The sequence below is a fragment of the Magnolia sinica genome, chromosome 6, assembly GCF_029962835.1.
Source record: "Magnolia sinica isolate HGM2019 chromosome 6, MsV1, whole genome shotgun sequence".
Taxonomy (NCBI): Eukaryota; Viridiplantae; Streptophyta; class Magnoliopsida; order Magnoliales; family Magnoliaceae; genus Magnolia; species Magnolia sinica.
Genome location: NC_080578.1, coordinates 6111648 through 6133488, shown reverse-complemented (window position 1 = coordinate 6133488; position 21841 = coordinate 6111648). Strand labels below are relative to the sequence as shown.

Here is a 21841-nt window from a genome sequence, read left to right as displayed (position 1 = left end):
CCCACAATGGATAGATCATCATCCGAAAATCAGATCAGTTGGGGAATTTTAACGTCTGATGTGTGGACATTTGGGCTGACACTTCCAAATTGTATTTCCCGTGGTAGGCCGCATGTTTATGTGATGGGAACTGGCCATGAGGTGAGGTCCACCATAGGCGAGGGATGCATGGGCCAAAAGTTGTGGATTGGAAGATCCTAACCGTCGACTAATAGAAGGGTTTGGATTGACCATCCAGTGCTGTTTCTGTTGCGTCCTTCAATGCTTTTCTACCATCCATCAGAGACGGGCGTCGTCCCATCGTAGCCGTTTGTCAGTTGCGACTCGTACAAGCCGGGGCCCACCTTGCCTTTACCATCTTCTTGCCAGGATCCCCCTGCAACCCCCCCGCGGCTCTCTCCCTCTCCCTCTCCCTCTCCATGGAAGTCGCCATTTCGTCCCGCTTCTCGCTCGAGCCGCGCATGGTAGCATCTTCCCCTTGGAGAACTAGAAAACCGAAAAGAACCCTGAACTCCACTAGGGCATCTCTAAACAGCAGTTTCATTGCTCCTTCCGTCAGCGGCAGTGTTGCGGGCGGCTTTTGCGGTCAGAAAATCCACCCCATTTCTCTAAATAGGACGGTCTCGGGTTCTCGCGGCAAGCGGGGCGTTGTGACCATGGTATTTACCAAATCCCCCAAATTTTCTGTTCTATAAAATTCTGGAGCTATTTCAATGGTTAGAATGTGTGAAAGTATACCATATTGGCATTCAGTTGAATTTTTCCAGTGTTTGTTGCAACATGGAAAGGAAGCCTGGTTGAGTGGGTTCTCAGTCTTTCCGCTTTTCTGCCCCGAAATGACACTTTCATTGTCAAGAAAACAGAATATTATTTGGTGGGAAAAACCTCCCCGGCCACTAACTTCCAAGGTACTTCCAAAAGTACCCTTAGGGGTTGTTTGGATGCCTGTAAAATTTTTAGTTGCAAACACTTCGCACCTGACAATATGAAATTCCAAGTTCATGCTTGGGCATACCCTATAAGTGACATGCTGCATCGGAAGGAAAAATTCGATTACCTATGGTCTAACTTTAGGTATGGCCCTTGATCCCTTGATAGAGTGGAATGTCTGAACTAACCCCAATTAATTGTGATAAGGCGTAGATGATGATGATGCAACACTTTACACACGGAAAGAGTTTAAATTGCGAACTATATACATGCTATCCTGTTTGGCTTTTAAGTGGCAAGTGTTTACAGCTAAACAGTTAATGTGTTTGGCTAAATTGTGAAGTAATTATAAAGTGGATATTCACTCTACATAGAGCTTGGGGTGGTCAGTCCCGCCAAAATCTTCATATCGCACAAAAAGAGCCTTTTTTTGGGACCTAGGAGAGCAGCAAAGGATGCACATGTTGGATGGCTTGGATGTCCTACACCCATCACAATGGGCCACAAACGCATTCTAGAAGGTTTTTAATGGTAGACCTCCCATCCCAATTGCTCCCTGGCCAGTGGCCCCCCTGATGATTAATTGGCCTATGTTTTTTGGGGCCATAGGGACACATGATGGATGGCTTGGATATACTGTACACATCACAGTGGCCCCACACAAATGCGTGTATGTTAACCATCGTGTTCTGTTATGTATAATGTCTTTTTAGATGTAAAGACTTCACTGGAATTTGAAACATGGATTTTTGCCTAACAAAAAAAGGAGTTTTGTCAGCACTTTATAGGTAAAATTTGCCATCCAAGCACCTACATGTAAACCCTTTACAGCTAATGATTTTACATGCATCCAATTGACCCCTTAGCTGATGAAGATCTGGTGTGATGGGCAGATACCGTTCCTTCTTTTGTGTTTGTGGGTTTTGTAGATTTTAAATGATGGTGCTTCTTGAGTACAGTTTCGAACTTACCTGTTTGGATGGTTAGATGTCGAGGTCATTCAGATTCTCAGAAGGTAGCAGGCGTCATTCTTCATTTGTGTTTACATGTTCTAGGTTTTGTTGGGTATGCCTAATCAGTGGTCTATAATTGGATTTTGAATGTGTTTAGAGAGGTACTTTTCAACAATTATTGGGGCATTTTGTTTTCATAAAAGAGAGAGAGAGAGAGAGAGAGAGAGAGAGAGAGAGAGAGAGAGAGAGAGAGAGAGAGAGAAGAATATCAACTTAGAATCTTGGAGAACAAATATTCATTGGAATCCCACAAGATAGTACATGTGCCACACATGTGCTTGGCACGAGTATGTAGGTCGGAGTGTAGTTGTCCTAAATTGTCTGCAACTTCACACCTTTATGGCCACAATGATTTTCTTTCTATTGGTCTAAATTGTCACTTCTGGTTGAAATCAAGGTTCATATTCTTCCTCCCTCAATTGGGGGTTGCACGCTCTTTTAGCACCCCGGTTGGAAATAGTATTGGAATGGTTGGGTGGCCCATTTACGGGCCTTAAGGAGATTCTTTTGAAGATGTGCTTGTTTGGGATCTTATGGGGTGTGCCGAACTGGAGCGAAATGATAGAATCTTTGAGAGCATAGTTTTGCTGGTTGAAGTTATGAGAAGAAGAATTCTCTATCTAATTATTAATTGGGTGCTTGCAAGAGAGGAATTTTGAGGCTGCTTGATGGGGACATCATGCGCACACCCCCCACCATGGTCTTCCAAATTGGTTACGTAACAGCCGTAATGGCTATTACATAACGGTAATGGTCATAACCGTTACGCGTTACGGGGTCGAAACGGCCGTAACGACCGTTACAGAAAAACGGGCCGTAACGGTCCCGTAACGGTCCAGGAAGAACATTTTCAAAAAAAAAAAATAAAAATGGCCGTAACGGCCGATAGGGGGCTGTAACGGCTGTTACGGCCCCGTATCATAACGATAACGGTGGTGGCTGTTACAGCCACCGTTACCGTTACGGAACACCTTGCCCCCCACCCTACGCACATATTCAAGGAGGAGGCGGGCCCCACTTTCGATCTGGATCGACGACGACATCTTTGGAGGGCCTCACAGTTAGGGGCTGCGCTATGGGGCTTTGGAGTGGACCCGATCATCATATAAATTCTATCATCGGATCTCATGATCGTGGCCCACTACTTTAGATGATCTAGGATTTTGAGTTTTGATTACTTTTGTTATTAAAAACTTCATGAACGGTTTTGATTGTTTAGTATTTATTTGCTTTAAGTTTTGGTATTAATGCGCCATGGCGCAAAGGTAAAATTGTCTTTTGGGGTTTAGGGTTTTCTTATAAATAAAGCAACCCCATGTAGGTATTGGTATGATGTTTATGAATAAAAATTTCTGCCTTTTCTTCTTCTCTCTTTCTTTGGGTTGAAGAATCAAATTGGGTGCGAAGCCCTCTCTTGAAGGGCTAACTACCGTGGTGCGAAGCCACATCCTCTCCAAACCATTTCTATCTTCTTACACACAAATTCCTTCACCCTCAACACCCCTCCCATCTTCAGATTCACCTCTTCTTGCATCCAAGTTTTCTCCTATAGCAGTGCACAAGCAGATTTCAGATTTTGGCCTATCTGAGGGGCTGAAACTTCGGCGGAGTACTACGCACAAACTATGCATCGGATCGACATGAAATTTGGTATGGAACCTATCCATCTCTGGCCGATCCCAACCTAGGAGGTGTTTTTCGATTTCGTGGGCCCCACGCACGTGCAAACGATCCATCACGCACGTGCGTCCAGGCCCCCTAGTTGTCTAGTGTGCGCAAACTTCCCAGGTGGTCTCTTCCCTTTTATTTCCTTCTCTTTTGACCTTAAAAACTCCTCAATCCAAATTCCTAACCTTAAAAAGTCCCAAATCCCAATTATCCCCAATTTGCAAACCCTAGATTTTCTCCCAAATTGAAACTTAGTGAATCTCTTGAGTCGGGAACAATCCTTTGTAAGAATGGATGGTTCTTACACTCCTTTGGGCTTGTTTGGCTTATAATTTTATTTGATCCAGCCCTAAAATTGTGTAGGCTTTGACCCCTATAGATTTCCCTTTTTGAATGTTTGATAGTATGTAGGATGTGGAATTTTGTGATTGTTTAAAATTGGTGTCATCTTAAGCTTGATCCCTTGCATTCCATATTTAATTTCATATCCTACATCACTGCTACAAGGCAGTCCTCTTAGGCAATTGGGAGGTTTTGCAGTGGGATGTTGTTTCCTGTCAGTTATATTTGATCTGGGACATTATCAATTTCCTCTGTTAAGATGGTGTGAAATTTGAGTGACAGGAGGGTCACTTGTGTTTGGGCCTCAACTTCTTGCATTGTTTATCTTACGCTAACCGTAGTCAAATCTTCAAAAAAAAAGTTAAATAAATAAATAAAATAAAATAAAAAATGAAAAGAGGCTCATGTTCCATACAGTATTACTAGAAAGTGAATGTGATTTGCACACCTTTACCGATGTGTCGGCATGTTGAGGTTTTCTGCATGCAAGTTAATGATTTTTATTTTCTTTTGTTTTTTGTTTTTTTTACTTTTTAACATTTTTTGAAAGGATACCTTGAAAACCGAGACTTATGTAGATGCTTAGTTGATGCAATAACTGTCTATTTGGTCTCTCTGCTTGAACTTTAATTCAAGATTTTTTTGCATGTGTATGATGAACCATTGAGAAGAAGTTACACTAATTAGAGTTTGTTTTGCTCCTTTGATAACAAATAGGTGATAGAAATTTTAATGAGTAATTGTGAGCTACGTGTGACTTGACAATATTGCATTTTGTTCCTTGTGTTCAATTATCATAAAGTACTTATCCTGTTTGATGTGGTGGTGCTGCCTAATATCCCATTGATTACAAATTACAATAATGTGTAAATGTTGCTTGATTTTAAAATGGTTAACGGTGTTGTTGTTTTTTTTTTTTTTTAAATTTTTAACTAGGAGTTATTTTGGTTTATTTAATAGGTCATTCCTTTCTTGAGGGGAAGTGCATGGGAGCAACCACCTCCGGATCTTGCTTCTTACTTGTACAAAAATCGAATTGTATACCTAGGCATGACTCTTGTTCCATCTGTGACCGAGTTGATCCTAGCAGAGTTCCTATACCTTCAGTATGAGGATGCTGAGAAGCCAATTTACCTATATATAAACTCCACAGGGACAACTAAGGTCAAATATTTTTTTATTTCATTTAGTGTTCTTTATAATTGCATGTTATTCTTCTGTAATTAAATGAAGGGTGGTGAGTAAGATTTTTGAGCAATGCAATGAAAATTACTTGGACACTCTTGTATGTGCCTAAATAGACAAGTATTGTGGTTTATTTATTAAGACACTCTTGTTTGTGCCTAAATAGACAAGTATTGTGGTTTATTTATTAAGACACTCTTGTATGTGCCTAAGTAGACAAGTATTGTGGTTTATTTATTAAGGGAGCCCCTATCTACACCCACTTTGACTGCCAAATACACATCCTTTCCACTTTTGGTTATACAATTGGGCAGCTTTGTAAGCTTATGTAACCAGAAGCAGGTGCTAGTAGCACTTGCCTTTGAAATATTTGAAAATAAAACATTGTTTGAGTTACATTGAGGGTTTTCTGAGACTAGAATCTGGGGCTTAGGACATGAGTGGATGTTTTTACTTGAATTCGCCCAATGTATTTAAGCAGCGTTTTAAATAATGAATTGTGCTTTGTATAGCGTTCACCCCTCTGAGGCATGAAGCATAAGATACACAATGTGTCGTGTAACGCTACACGCTACTTCCTAGATTTTAAATTAAAATAATAGGAAAAATTAAGAGTGAGTAATTTGAATGATTGAATTCCCCATGGATACCTGCAATAAGGACCTATTGCACACCCATTCTTAGAAGGCCAGATAATGCTTCCCCCACTGTAGTGAACAAAAGCAGGGAAATGGGATCCCCATGTCAGAGAGCTTTCTCACCTTTCTCGGTAGGGAAAAAAAACTTTTGAGATCCGTTGCAGAGAATGGAAAACAAGGGAGAGGTGATGCATCCTTTGATCTGACTACACTTTCTTTCCCCAAAATCCAATCTCTGCTTTATATATAAGAGAAATCTCCAATTTACTCAGTTGTATGCTATGTCTAGGTCTACTTTCATTAGGAAACCTTTGCAGCCTCTCTTCACATAATCATCGACTAGCTTGTTGACAATGGAAGGGCCATCAAAGATAGATCTCATGGCCTCTACAGTTCTTTTTGCAGCATATGTGCTTTAGGGTGGGGAATGGGGTAAAAAAAAGTTCGTTTTTGGGAAGATCCATGCTGTGCAGATGTGCTTCTTGCTGAGAAGTTTGAGGAGTTTTCCTTTATCATCTAAGGGAATGGTAGTGAGCCAATGCTTTTGGCAGCTTGGTGGTGAAACTATGTGCTGTGGTGCTTGGTATTTCATCGCAGCCTTTTGGAGGAAATAGCTGAAGTAGCTCAGTTATTCCGGTTGTTGTAGAAAGTTTATATTCCACAAGAAAGGCAGGACAAAGGAATATGGAAGATCGAGCAGAATGGTTCTTTTTCGGTGAGATCTTTGGTTTCAGATCTTTCTTTTCTTAGACCCCTTAATGCTGCCATTTTCAGTTGGATCTACACGGCGCCTGTCCCTCATAAAATTATAGCCTTTGTTTGGTTAGCAAGCTTGGATAAGATCCTCACATATGACCACCTAAAGAACTGTGGATGGGCTCGTCCGAATAGATGCCTATTGTGCTATGCCAATGAAGAGATGGTTAGTCATTGCCATCAACCAGTTCGCCCTGCTATTCCGCAAAGTCGATGGTCAACCTGATAACCCACTTGCTCAAGTCCCAAAATTGTTGATGGCTGCCTGTTCTTAGTACGTATTTGGGCCAGGATTCCAGCAAAATTTAACATAAGCTGGGTTTTTCTGGCGTGTCCGTAATGGACATCCTTGGGAGTTAGAGAGCATCTGCCTGGGGCTCTTGTGGGAGGATATTATGGCTTATGGTGGTCTTCACTGGATTGGGATTCATCTGTAAGGTGCGTAATGGTTGCATCTTCAATGCATCGGTGTCGAAAGAGGGGCAGCTGGTGCACAAGATTGTCTTTCGGTGTATTGGTATCGTAACATGCATCCATGATGGGGATATGGAAACATGTATTGTTTTTTTATTTTTATTTTTATTTTTATTTTGAAATAACGCTATTAAGGATTGAACCCTGGATCACTCGCACATACTACACTGTCTAGATGCCTTTTTTTATTTATTTTTATTTTTTATTTTTATTTTGAAATAACGCTATTAATGAGCAGGAGACACTGTCTCTACCGGCTCATCTAATGAGCAAGACACGCTACCCTGGATAAGGAAATATGTATTGATATTGCCGATAACTAGAAAAACATTGCTGATTAAGGGAAAAACATCGAAGAAAATGTTGGAAAATGTGGATTTTTTCAATGAAACTTAAAGCAATGTTAAAAGATACATATCTGCATATTTAGAGATCAAAATATGCAATATATATATATAAACATACATAATAAGATTCCATTTAATAGGGGCTTAAACCATGTGTTGTCGTAAAAAAACTATTGCAATAATAACCAAAATGAATTTATATCATATCCAAATGCAAGTAATAAAAAAATAAGACAAAAAAATAAGGGAAATGAAAAAAAAAGGTAGTCATCCTACTATCCCTCAAACCCACAGGTTTAAGAAGTGGCTCAAAGTAATCATCTCTGTCCCCACTTGATTGGCCATGGTATTGCTATCACATGTTGATAGTACTGTGTCCAGGTCATGGACTGGTTGTACTCTAGTACTCATCCTCTCTGAATTGTAGCATAAGTCCTGACCCCATTTCCTACCTATTTATACTTACATTTTGAAAATAGATGCTTCCCCGCTCATGCATCTGAATTTGTTGCCGCTTCCATGCAACTATATTCTCAACCTTCCCCAATCCCCTCAAACTCAACATTGTAGTGTTAAAGATATTCAATTGCAGCCTAGCCTGTCTTTAGATTGAGCTTCAATGTTTATTGAATATTTCTTCAAATAGTAGGCCATAACTGTACTCGACAACCACTGAGTCACTAAACCAGCATTCACATGCAAAATCCTCTCAAAGACAATTGTGCAATACCGTACAAGATGTGTGCTAACAACACTCATGACATTTTTGAAGACTGTGCCCATAATGACACGTGAGGATGCAAACAGAATATTGCACAACAGGTAGGTGAGTTACACCCACAACAGATATGAAGGCCCAGTAAAGGAAGAAACAATCAATGGAAAATGAAAGCTCCAGTGCTGGTTGAATTCCTCAATGTTAGGTTGGGTCAAGTATCATGTTGAACAGTTTGTGTGCATCAATAAAAAACAAGATTGAAACTCATGTATTTTGGGATGCTAGGCTTCGTGTAAGACAGCTACAGTCTAATCCACCACTCCTCCAACTTCAGCAGATATTGCCTGGACCACACCTACATCGACCCTTGCAATTCCCGAAGAACCTCTTGAAGATCCATTATGCTGAGCACTGCACCACACTGTTGATGAATCGTGCCACTGAAGAAACGAGGCATGATGAAAACAACAAAATTGTTGTAAAAATGGTGGACAACAGCTCTCATTTGGATATGGATCTGTCATGAGGATAGGATTTTCTAACAACGATGATGACATTTATAATGACAGTGACCATGTTTACAAGGATAATGGGCTTCTTGCTGGTGGTATCTAATCAAGATGAGAATGGAGGGAGGTGAGAACAAAGGATGCGGCAAAGACAAATTCCAGGTTATTGAGTAAGTAGTCAATTGTCCAGATATTTCCGGCAGTCCTGTAGATTGATTGGTTGGATGAGGATGAAGAAGAAGAACGGACTTGAGAGATAAAATCAACAGGAACTAACCCACTTTGCTATCACGTTAAAGAGAGAGCAGGGGGGGGGGGGGGGGATAGTACTGGGGCACTTGTACAGTTGTACTAGATTAGAGCTCCCAAGTGCACCAGGTGCTACATTTACTCTCCACACTCAATATGAGATTAAACTCACGAGCCATAATTATACAACACTACTCAGTAAAAGGTTGAGATTGTCTTCCTCTCTCTTTCTGTTCTTTCCTCATTATTATTATTTTTTGTTTTAAATACATCTTTTGACAGACAGTCTTTATTACTGAAAGTAAAAAAGTAACAAAAAAGAAGTACAACAAATCATGTTTCAGAGATTGATTTATACATAATGATGCTTTAACCATCCCTTCTTTAGCAATATCATCTGTTATCGGTTAGTTTTGTGTAGGTATTCATCATGCAAATAGACATCTATCTCTATGCATTTTAACTTCATGTGCTAATGCTCTTTGATTTAGTTGTGAGAAGCTTGTGAAGTACTTTCCCCGAATGCGTCACCGAAATTGCTAATCAATTAAGATGTTCCTGCTTGAGGCTTATCATTTTTCTTCTTCTTTTACTTAGCTGCCTGCAGTCTTTGATAGATCCTTTCTTCTGAATCTTTGCATAAAATTGAGGGATCTATGATTAAAAAATAATAATAATAAAATAAAATCTGAGTCATGGCCATTGTGCAAGCACCATGCATCAAATTTTGAAATAATTTCATTTTTTTTGTTGAATGGTGATGATCAACTTATTAAAAGAAAGCAGCAGAGCCAACACAACCTTACAGAAGCAAAGATGATGAGGAATCATCTAGCAGGATCCATCATTGTGAAACAATGATTTTCAGATTCTGTAAATGCTATCGGAAACGGCTGAAGTATTCAAAGGGAACATCTGGTATTTATAACATGAGGCCACCTTCTACTTCAGTTTTGTCCAGCTTTGTGAATCCGTATAAAGTATTGCTACATGTTACGTTAGGAATTTGCATATAACTTTACCCTCAGTTTTCATTTATTACTGTCACTTTCTTCCAAATCATTCTTTCTTGTAGTTGTTTTATTTATCCATAGGTAATTTGTCCACCATTCCATTACGTGTTATATTGAATGTAATCTTTCTTGCTTCCAATACTAAACTTCAATTTTTTTTTCTAGGGTGGGGAGAAGTTGGGCTATGAGACGGAGGCTTTTGCGATCTATGATGTTATGAGGTAACACTTTTGCATATTATTTGAGTATCTCAAACCTTTCTTGAGAACTGTGCAGTTCATTTTTGGAGAAATTTGTTTGTGTGTGTGTGTGTGTGTATTTATTTATTTATTTTTTTTCTAGTCCAGAAATATTTTATGCTACAATACTTTGAAGTCAGATCCTTGGAGAAATTTGTTTGTGTATTTTTTATTTTCTAGTCCAAAAATATTTAATGCTACGATACTTTGAAGTCAGATACCCAAATAAGAGTGAGGATAAGGAGTCCCTCTTCCCCAGGACTTCAAATCCAGATATACTAGGGTTTTAAACCCTAAACCTGTCCTCCCCCCCCCCTAAAAAAAGAAGTGTGTAGCCTGATTTTTGTCCTGACCCCGTCGTCGAGGGCAGATGAAGGGTCCAGTAGTTGAATACAATTTTACAGTTTATATATATATATGTATGTATGTATATGTATATGTATATGTATGTATGTATGTATGTATGTATACCTATATATATATATATGTATATGTATATGTATATGTATGTATGTATGTATGTATATGTATATGTATGTATGTATGTATGTATGTATACCTTTCTATGTTTGTAGAGTTGCATATCGTATTATGATTTTACTTTGATGAAACTGAGCTTCCTCCCCTCCCTCTGCAGGTATGTTAAGCCCCCTATTTTCACACTTTGTGTTGGTAACGCTTGGGGAGAAGCAGCATTGCTTTTGGCTGCTGGTGCGAGAGGAAACCGTGCAGCTTTGCCATCGTCAACAATCATGATAAAGCAGGTCATACTTCACTAGCTTTTGTATACATGTTAGGACATAAAGCTTCTGATTGTATTTAGGCTTCGACTTGCATCACTTAAGCATGTTGATGCTTTGGTGCTATTACTTGTTTTCTTTTCTATCCTCAATTTGGTTGGTGTATGCATGATGATTTGACTTGACTTAATGCTTTTGTTCTTTTCCCCAATATGCAGCCCATCGCCAGGTTTCAGGGTCAAGCAACGGATATCGACCTTGCAAGAAAAGAAGTAAAAAATGTGAAGGCTGATTTGGTAAGAAAGTACCAGTACTTCAAATGAATTTCTACTTGGTTTTGCCTTTTATAGTTGAATTGATGGACAAATATAAGGCATGTAGTTAAGCTCTTTTTTTTTTGAGGGATAACCAAAAAAAATGTATTAAAAAGCAAGAAGGAACAAAATAAAAGAAGGCTGATAAAGCACCATGCGATTAATCCCCTCAAGTAGATCCCCAGTGGGAGTTTTGCACTCTCATTGCTGGTCTCAAACCAGGATAAATGAGGGTTGTGTCGGGTTGGCGGCTGGCATCGAACTTTGGTCACATATTTTTCGCATGGATCCTGACAATCTGAAATTTCGGAACCTTGATGTCTTGATGTAAAACTGACAATGGCTATCAGACAGAGAACTGATGGAATGATTCCCTTGAATTTGCAATAGCCCGAGTAGGGTAACATATACAAGTTTTTACGCAACGGCCTTCATATATTACAGAGATGGACAGCTAAGATAGTATCTAAGAGATATGATACAATCTGTGACTGATTATGCCATTATTTACATTGTCATATCTTTTCACTTGACAGAGTGAATGACGGAAAAAAAAAGAAAAAAAGAAAAAAAGAAAAAGAAGAGTGAATGACGGAACATGATTGCTGACCCCAATCAATTGGGTTAAGGCTTAGATGATGTTGGGAAGAACAGTTCCCTCAAGACCTTAATAACGAGTCGACAGGCCTATCCACAACCAACAGTCGAATTGAAGCAAGGCTCTGATATTTTCCTTCTTTTAATAGATGGAATGTGGAAGGTATACTAAAACCAGTGAGGTTTTCTACTCGAGCATTCACCCTCTCCACATGAGGATGACATGCCAACCTGGCACCTATTTTGGATCTGATTCTGTTGCCAAGGTGGCGTCACCATGAAGATGAACTGGTGCAAATATCAGGCCAGCCAAAGCATCAGGTGGGCCACACTTGCATGTTGCATATGGATTGTTGGCAAGTTTTTTAGACCATCCATTACTTCGTAAACGAGTGACCAACGTGATGAGTTGACTGTCCTGCATGTGTGCCAGGTTTGTACAATGCGCCGTGTGTGTAGGTGCTCTTGGGGCTAGAAAACCTCAACAACTCGCTATTAAACCTATGCGGTTTTGAACACATGCTGTAAATTTTCTTACTGATGATGGCCTTATTTCATGAATTTCTCATACCCTAAGATAAAAGCTAACGGAATGAATAATTCTTTCAAGGTTGAGCTCTACTCGAGGCATATAGGAAAAACTCCTGAGCAGATTGAAGAGGATATTGGGCGCCCAAAATACTTCAGTCCTAGTGAAGCAGTTGAATATGGTATCATCGATAAGGTACCGTGGACAAAAAGAGCAAAATATTCTTTTGTTAGATCTTCTTGTGGCATCCACATCGTCTAAAACCTGGTTCTTCTGCAGGTCTTGTACAATGAAAGAGGAAAGGAAGACCGTGGCGTAGTTTCTGACCTGAAAAGAGCCCAACTTATATAGTTTTTCAAACTCACATCTGATTGTATTGACAGTTTCAAGGTAATTTATGGCCGATTATTAGCAGCTGCAAGCTGCTAAACTTCATTCTGGTACCTTAGATTTTAGCTGTTACTGCCTGAAGCCCCATTACCAGCATTTAAGGAGGAGCTTGCCGTACTTGGAAAGCTCATGTTTTAAGCGAGCATTTCATTACTGTGTCACTTCACTCCAATCAGAGAAAATTTTCTCCAGCTTTGTGAGCTCTGATTAAGGCGGTTGTGTGTTTTTTTAATTGCGTTATTGTAATGAGGTGATTCTTTGCAATTTCATTATGATGATCATTCACTGTTTACCAGTATGCTATCTAGTTCTAAATGGCCTTTGCAAAACAGTAGTTTCTTGCAATTTTCTGACAACGATTTCCATGCGAGTATACAGGGCATAGAGGTGGTTTGGTCTTTATTGGCATGTGAAGGGTGAGAGATTTGAGCAATTCATGCTCACAGCCTCTTCATATAAGCATGTGGCCTAGTGTCCTACACATGTGAACTCACACTGGTTGGATGATTGACTCTGAGATTGCACAGGTGTTTAGGTCCATGTTTTACCACCAGCCAGTATTAAATATGTACAGGTCCGATCAGTGGCTTGGATCATCCCACCAGTGCAATTTGAGGCATGTCCCCATCATCCATGGTAGGCTCAATAGCTGAGTGGCCGGATGTCATGTGGAACATATAAACCACATGTATAGATATTTTGATACCTGAATTAATTGAGCTGGTCCTACTGTGAATTTGTAATTTCTATTGGAGCCATCAATTTCAGTAAATTCATCTAATAGAGAATAAATGCAGTGGAGACGCCCCATGATGTAGCATGACTTACAAATGGCTCTGGCAACAGGTGGGCCTGTGGTTCTAGCCCGGATTTTAAATTAGTTGGGCTGGACCCAGCCTTACCTACAAGCAGGAGTTGAGTCCAACTGAGGAATACAACATAGATGGGCTGTAGAGAGACTGCATCTTGCGCCCACAACATGGATGGGCTATTGCCTAAGAATCAGACCAGTAAGAAAATGGAGTTGTTAGACGCTCAGATGGTGAACATTGTCCGTTGAATGTGGACCAAAAGCCTGCCATCTACTTTTCTAAGTTTTGACCCATCCAAATGTAGCCCACGATATCTCAAAGAGGTCCTGCAACAGTGATTGGCCCATAGCTTTGAGTTTTGTATTGACTCACACGCTATCTAAAACAGCAGGAATGGAATGTGGGCGAAGAGCTTGTTTATGAAGTTTTAACTCACACGCTATCTAAAACAACAGGAATGGAATGTGGGCAAAGAGCTTGTTTATGAAGTTTTGACTCACACACTCTAAAACAACAGGAATGGAATGTGGGCAAAGAGCTAGTTTCTTTCATAAATTTCATAATATAAAGGCTACAGTCATATGTCATTTTTGCACCGTTAAAAAAGATGGAGAGGTTACTCTTTAAATGTGCACATTGCATAGTTTTAATCAATTCAGATTGTCCAAACTGCTGACCCAGCTGTGGATGGAGCATAATTAAAAAGCCGCACTGTGAAGATAATAATATTAACCATCTGATTTTCCCCTTCAGTTTGGAACACTCATTATTTTACTTTTGACCATCCATTTGATGGATGCTATTTGAATGGTTGGGATTGCTTTTCAGTGATTTTAGATATATGCATTATTATCTTTTGAGGTTTTTTTGGTTAAGAGAGAATTAGGGTAACGTACAAAAAGGCTCATTTTCACCCTATGGCCCTATGAAACCAAACAATGGTATAATGTAATCATTTCACCTATGAAACCAAACAATAGTATAATGTAATCATTTCAGTAAAATGTGAATGATGTCACATAATTTATTATTTATTTTCAACCAATAACTATTATAATTGAAAAACTAAATAAACTCTAGAATGCAAAACTGGAGAAAGACTTTGATGCTCTGGCAAACACCGTAGGGCAATACTCAGGCACTTAAGAATTACTTAAAAATTGCATAAGTGGCATACAAATAATCTAAATTATGTATCCGGGCTTAGATGTATAATCAACCAGAAAATATATGGGATTGATGAACATTTTTCAAATGGTAAAAATGAATTGTATCCAAAGATCCTATTCAGCAAACAGGTTGAGTTAAATTGGAGGTTAAGATTGTTTAACCAACCAGATTATGGGAGAGTGGATTCCACAATTTAGTCGGTTTAATATGCCACCTTTACAATTTCTGAGTGCTTGTCTATCAAGTGTTTTACTCTACCAGAGTATCAATTAACTAACCCAATACGAGAAAAGGGACAAAGTAATGTATAGTCTTGTTTCGTTTATTTTATTATTATTATTATTATATTTTTCAATAAAATGGGGGTGTCGGGGTCAATAACCGTGTTTGGGACCTGGTTTGGCTGTTGACCCCAACGCAGGCGGCTAGCAAGTGTCAATGCTCTGTGGGCCTCACCATGATTTATGTGTTTTATCCGCACCATCCATCCATTTTTTTCAGATTATTTTAGAGCATGAGACCTAAAATGATCCAGATTCAAAGCTCAAGTGGACCACACCACAGGAAACAGTGAGGATTGAACACTTACCATTGAAAACTTCTTTGGGTCCACAGAAATTTTGGATCAAGCAGATATTTGTGTCTTCCCTTCATCCAGAGTTACATGACTTTATATGAACAGGTTGGATGGCAAAAAAACATTGCGATGAGCCTCAACAAGTTTTCAACGGTAAGCATTCAATCCCCACTCTTTCCTACGGTGTGGGCTACTTGAGCTGCTCATTTTCTGTATCATGTCCTAAAATGAGCTGGAAAATTGGATGAACTGCGTGGATAAAACACAAACATCATGGTGGGCCCACATAAATTCGAAACCAGCTGGCTGGATGGTGTAGGGGTCATCAGCCAGGACGCGGATTGCGTCCAACCCCGCCAGTCTCTAGCCACGAACGGTCAGTTCTGTGGGCGGGCCCACCGTGATGTATCTTTTTATCCATGCCGTTCATTCCTTTTATCAGATCATTTTAAGAAATGAGGATAAAATTGAGGTAGATCCAAAGCTCAAGTGGATCACACCACATATGACTCTTGCATTTCATGCAACCCAAGCTTAGTATTTGGTGTGATCCACTTGAGCATTGGATCTGACTTATTTTTATGCACATACCTTAAAATGATGTGATAGAAGGGATGGACGGCACGGATAAACAGGTAAATCATAATGGGCCCGCCCACAGAATTGCCCGTTGGGGGATGGAGACGGGAGGAGGTAGTACGCAATCCGCGTCCTACCAGCCAAACCACCTCCTTCTGTTTGAGCTCATTCCTCTTGCATTTCTAGCTGAGAAAGTGGTATTCCAACCTCTACAAATATGAGTTTGTTTACATTCCATCCCATCTCACCTTCTTCTTCTCTCCTTTGCTATATTTCTCATCCCTTGCTAAAGTTTTAGTAAGTTCAATGAGGCTGACTCTCAAATTCACCTGCCTCCTCTCTCTTTTCGTCCTTCTGCCTTCACTTTATAGCTCCCTTGACACCTTTACCTCCTCCAGAGCAACTTATTATGGCAGCCCAGATGGCTTAGGGACTCCAAGTTCTCTCTCTCTCTCTCTCTCTCTCTCTCTCTCTCTCTCTCTCTCGTTTGAACTATTCTTCGGGTAGTATTGTGATTCCATTGGGGGACAGGATTAGGTGAGACCCCGGACTCGCCCAAGATGGTGGGGCCCTCCTTGATATATGTATTCTGTATCCACGCCGTCCATCCATTTTTCCATATCATTTTAGGGAATTATCCCAAAAATAGATCAGATCCAATAATCAGGTGGAGCATACCATAGGAAACAGTGGTTATTGAATGCCCTACCATTAAAAATTTTTTAGGCCACACCTTAATATTTCTGTATGGTTTATTTGTCATCGAATCTGTTGATAATGTCACCTAACCCTGGTTGAAGGAAAAAAAAAAAAACCAAATATCAGCTTTTTCCAAAACTTTTGTGGCTAATTAATGATCAATCACCACTATTTCCTATGTTATGGTCCACCTGATAATTGGATTTGGTTCGTTTTTGACATAATGCCGTAAATATGGAAAAACGGCCGGACGGCATGGATACAGAATACATATATCAAGGTCGGATCCACAGTCTTAGGTGAGTCCAGGGTCTCGCCTAATCCGCCCCCTTCTATTGGTGGAATCCTCTTTCCTAAAGTGGGAAAGAAATAGTTTTTCACCCATATGATGTGATTGTTTGTGAAACCAAAAGTGGCGTTTTTTATTTCCTAAAAATAATCCTGAGATTTTCGCATTTTTTGATAGAGAAAACCATAAATTCTCCAAAGATTTGTTGTCACTTATTTTTATTTCCACCTATTTTTTTAAGATGGTGCTTTTTTTTTTTTTTTTTGGGATTCTACTGATATAAATAAGATATGTATAATTACAATTACACAAGTTTTGAATTTGTTTAAAACAGGTGGAGCATGTGGCTTTGGTGAATATGGAAGAAAGATCAACAGTGGCAATGTAGGGGCCGTGGCCAAGCTATACAGGAATGGCATTGGATGTGGTGCATGTTACCAAGTCAGGTGTACTCAGCCACAGCTCTGCACCAAGGATGGGGTGAAGATCTTGGTAACTGACCATGGTCAAGGTGACAACACCGACTTCATTCTCAGTTCTCATGGCTTCAAGGAGTTGGCTCGCCCGACTATGACCACAGAACTGATGGCCCTTGGCGTAGTTGACATAGAATATAGAAGGGTTTCATGCAAATACCCAGGACACAACCTTACATTGAAGGTCGATGAGAATAGCAAGTTCCCAGACTACCTAGCCATCATCATCTTGTACCAAGGTGGCCAAAAGGACATAACAGCCATCCAGCTGTGGCAGGTATGGCCCATTAATTAACTCTCTTTTACATGTCTTAAAATATCTTAGATGGGATTGAAACTTAAATACACAGGACTCTTCTTTATTCAGGCTCGGGACTAACAACAAGAATACAGAGCTCCTAATCTCTTTTAAGTGGTCTATCTTAGTGAAACAATGTGTAGGATTTGTTCTTATATGTAAGGATATTATTTGAAACTAAACTCCCGTGTATCATGTGTGTTATGGGGTCCAGGACAATGTTAAGGAATGGAGGGCGATGCGTAGGGCTTATGGTGGTGTATGGGATATGGCCAACCCTCCAGAAGGTGCACTTAATCTGAGGTTCCTGGCGAGTGGAAAGTGGGTCCAGCTGAAGAATGTGATCCCCAGTGATTGGAAGGCTGGAATGGCCTATGACTCACACTTTCAGCTATTATAATCTCAATATATATTTAAGCATAAACACAACGAAGTGGGCCACCTTACTTAAGAACCGTTGTTTTTGTTAATTAAAAAGTTATATTTTTATCAATGGCCCACTTTTAAGCAGTTGGTGTCATGTGTATTAATGTGTTACTCAATAATGTTGTGTTTTGTGTACTTTGTTTAATAAGAGATTAGTAAAGTGTTACTTTTGGCTCTCATCAAGGACTATATTAATAATGCTTTCATGTGATTCTGGTATTATGGTTTTGCTATCATGCGCCAATGGGTCTTTGTCACTAAATCAAAAGATCCAAGCCGTTGGATTCATGAGGTTGATTGATCATCGCGGGATCAAAACATGTGCATATGATCCATGCTGAGTAAAAATCGTGTAAAATGGATGGAATTTCTACGGACGGTACAGATCCGTTGGCTCAAGCAGATTTATTCTTTGGAGCTCAGGTTTTGTATTTGTCTTACCGATTAATTGATGGCCCATGGCATGGATGGTCCATTCATTTTAACCATTCACTGGACCCTGGCTCTATATTTTTCTCACTATATATCTAAAAGATGGGTTTCAAATTGTTATGAACTTCCAATCCGAGAGTTTATTAAGCTTTGGCATGTCCAAAATTGGTGGCCCACTAGTTGGACGGTTCCTATCCATTGCATCACACACCCCTCTCCACATAACAACATGGCATTTTTATGGGACAATCTACCAAAACTAAAAGTTTGCGGCACATCGGAGTCGTTCATTAGGTGGCCCACACAGTGAAGTCACTGCATGCAAAAATCAGCCAGGTCTACTCATAAGGTGGGCCACACATACACGTTGAAAATTTCTAAACTGATCACTATTGTTGTGGAAAGGTGGCCCACCTGATGAAGATATGTCGGGATTCTAACTATTGGATTTGTGTTTTTTAATTGATCCAAACCGTTTATATGATAGGGCTCGTCTTGGATGATAGATTCCTGAAAGAAATATTGTTTTGAATATTTCATTCCTTTAATTATCTAGAGATTATGTTGACCGTTCATGTTCAAGGCAAAAGAGAATAATTATCAAATAGTTAAAAAAAAAATCTAATCGGCAGCTTCAATATGTCGACCTCCCACAGAGTCGTCATATAAACGGTTGCGATCATTGGAAAATTACCCAGATTAAAAGGCAATGGTGCCGACTATGTATATAGTTGTGATGTATTTAAGAAAACCTACTCCTTTAGTCATTTACAATGTACAACTGGTAATTGCTCTCGCTCGAGGGTACACGCCTCCCATTTGGGAACGAGTCACAAGGGTGAATGACTGGACCGGCTCTTCAGTCAATCCTCACCGTCTAGATTTTATAGATTTAAAATTAGGGAACATGATAATCAGGTGGGCCATTCATCCACACAGAACTTGAAGCATTTGTCTATTTTTTTTCTGACCGTTCATTTTCTTTTATTTGGAGATAGCATCTAAATTGTTTGATTCGCCTTGTGAACGGCTTTGATCTTTCTATTGTATATGATTACTCGCGAAGTGCGATCAAGCATATGCAAACGCCTTTTAATCCAGGTGTGAATATAGCACGTACTCAGATTTTGATGACGTTTCTAGTTAGTCAGCATGATCTCATCTGATTCATGTGACTCTTCACCATATGCGTGGCTATGTGGCTGATGGGTCCAGAACGTCCATTTGGTGGGCCCCTCCATGTCAGAAGACCGAGGGCCCAAAACCAACACGCATCAAACAGTTATATGTTCCTATGCGTATTATATTAGGGTGGTCTTCAAGCAGATTGCAGAAATAGAAATGGTCCAACCAAGCCCCCACGTTCGAAAGTGATCAGAAGGCATGGAAATGCCTGAGATCTACGGACTAGCCACGTGTGTGGTGGAGATTTCTGGCAAAACAAGATTGGGTTCATTGGGATTTGTGACAGGACGTGGCTTGCCTGTAAACCCCACCCAAGTTCTGTCCCAATTTTAATTTTGTATGTCATATCAATCGCACCCATCTCTTTCACTGGCTCATTTTAAGACATGAGCATGGACATGAGGGAGATGTAAAGTTCAAGTGGGCCATACCACACGAACCCAGTGAGGATTGAGCTTGCTGCGGAGTTTTGATTAGGATGATATTTGTATCTTCCTTTCATTCACATTAGAATCACCTTATATCAAGCTGGATGGGATGCTAACATGGAAAGTTTCAGCTGAAAACCAGAAAAGAAAAAAAATGAAAAAGGCAGATATAACACAGAAACCAACACCATAGTAAGAACCATTGAGCTTAGGCCAAGGAAGCTTTGCCACCATGGATTTGAGGGATTTTTGAGGGTACTCCAAATCTATAGGTTCTTGGGTGGGTGGATTAGAGGGTATTTCAAATCAAAGGGATTTCAAATTCACACTTTTGATGAGTTTTGCAATCACTTCCTTTTGCTTGGATTTTTAATCTTAATAAAAGAATTTTTAAAAAAAAGAAAAATAAATAAAAGAAAACTCATTTCTAAGGTTGGAGAGTTGCATGTGTAACATATATACTACTAAATTACTAATATATTGAGCATGTTGCCCCTTGATGATATTCTAAAATAATCGAAATATCAATTGCATCACTAAAATTACTTTAATAGAATATTCTAGGCACTCCAAACATTGTCCATGTAAATCAAATTTTAAAAATTGTTCGTTAGTCGTGCCGTCACGATCCTATACTTATGGCCCATTCAAGCTTTGGAATTTTATCATTTTCGGCCAAAGTATATATTTTAATATGCTTATTACATTCATTATGTCAATCGTTACATATATACACTAATTAGATTATTAAAGTTGATTTAATAATTAAATTCAAACTCGTTAAAATATACTACATAATTAAAGTGCATGATTACTTTTGCATTACAAGGAATCTGAATCCAAGGTGCCAAATACACAGCCAAAGGATTCCAAATCCCAAGCATTTCAAATAAAAAATAATAATTATAATCTAGCATGCCGAATCCACATGCCAAACGAGGCCTAATTAAGGGGAGGACCTACAAACCCCTCAAGTCACATGTTCTGTACGCAGTTTGGCTGATGACCCAACACCAGCCGCCAGCTAGTTTCAAAGCTCTCTGGGCTCCCTCACAATGTTTACATTTTATCTGCATTGTTCATATATGTTTCCATCTCATTTTGGGGCATGAGTACAAAATTAAGGTGGATCCAAAGCTCAACCGGACCACATCATAGAAAACAGTAGGGATAATGATATCCACTGTCAGAAACCTTCTTAGGAGCCCACAGTAATATTTTGTTTTAATCATCTAACTTGATCATAAGGTTACGCAGACATAGATAAAGGGAAATCACAAATATCAAAACTTTTATAACCCTAAAAAAGTTTCCAACCGTGTCTAACCCCCACCATTTCCTGCAGTGTGGTCCACTTGGGCTTTGGATCTGCTTATTTTTTAGCTCATGCAGTAAAATAAGTTGTAAAATAGTTAGACGACTTGGATAAAACACATACGCCATATGGGAGCTTTGACACCAGCCAAACCAGGTCCCAAACCCATCCTGTGACCTAAATCATAGGCCCGTTTCAACTAGTGCATACCTCATAATATCATAGTCCATCAGAGCTCTCAAGTCAAGCTATTTTGGTGCAGACTGGTACGAGGATAGTTGACCACTTGGAAAACCCAAACATTCCACCTTTTCTTCCTTGAGCCTTGAGAACATAAGAAGAGTAAGAATATATTGGTCCAACAATCCTAACGGGATAATTTTAGACCATTCAAGTAATAGTCCATAGCCCAAATTGGACAGCTAGAACAAAATAATTGTATTTGTCTCATGGATGCGATTTCAAGCAACAGTCCATCTACCGTCGCATCCAAGATTCGGCAGT

The 21841-nt window shown here is 39.6% G+C and overlaps 2 protein-coding genes across 3 annotated transcripts; both read left to right on the top strand.

Annotated features, from left to right (window-relative positions):
• The first annotated feature begins 101 nt into the window (after nt 1-101).
• Nucleotides 102-12949, top strand: LOC131248067 (ATP-dependent Clp protease proteolytic subunit-related protein 4, chloroplastic-like). Of its 2 annotated transcripts, XM_058248112.1 has the most exons (7): nt 113-659; nt 4914-5117; nt 10008-10063; nt 10719-10845; nt 11040-11117; nt 12343-12456; nt 12541-12949. In XM_058248112.1, exons 1-7 carry the CDS (start codon nt 420-422, stop codon nt 12610-12612), a joined length of 891 nt encoding a protein of 296 aa, XP_058104095.1. In that variant the 5' UTR covers nt 113-419; the 3' UTR covers nt 12613-12949. The 2 variants fall into 2 exon arrangements, with proteins under 2 accessions (XP_058104096.1, XP_058104095.1); XM_058248113.1 differs by lacking the exon at nt 11040-11117 and having other exon boundaries at nt 102-659.
• A 3048-nt stretch (nt 12950-15997) lies between these two features.
• Nucleotides 15998-18064, top strand: LOC131249843 (expansin-like B1). Its single transcript, XM_058250593.1, has 3 exons — nt 15998-16228; nt 17112-17530; nt 17766-18064. The coding sequence occupies exons 1-3, from the start codon at nt 16096-16098 to the stop codon at nt 17949-17951; spliced, it is 738 nt and encodes a 245-aa protein (XP_058106576.1). The 5' UTR covers nt 15998-16095; the 3' UTR covers nt 17952-18064.
• The last annotated feature ends 3777 nt before the right edge of the window (nt 18065-21841 follow it).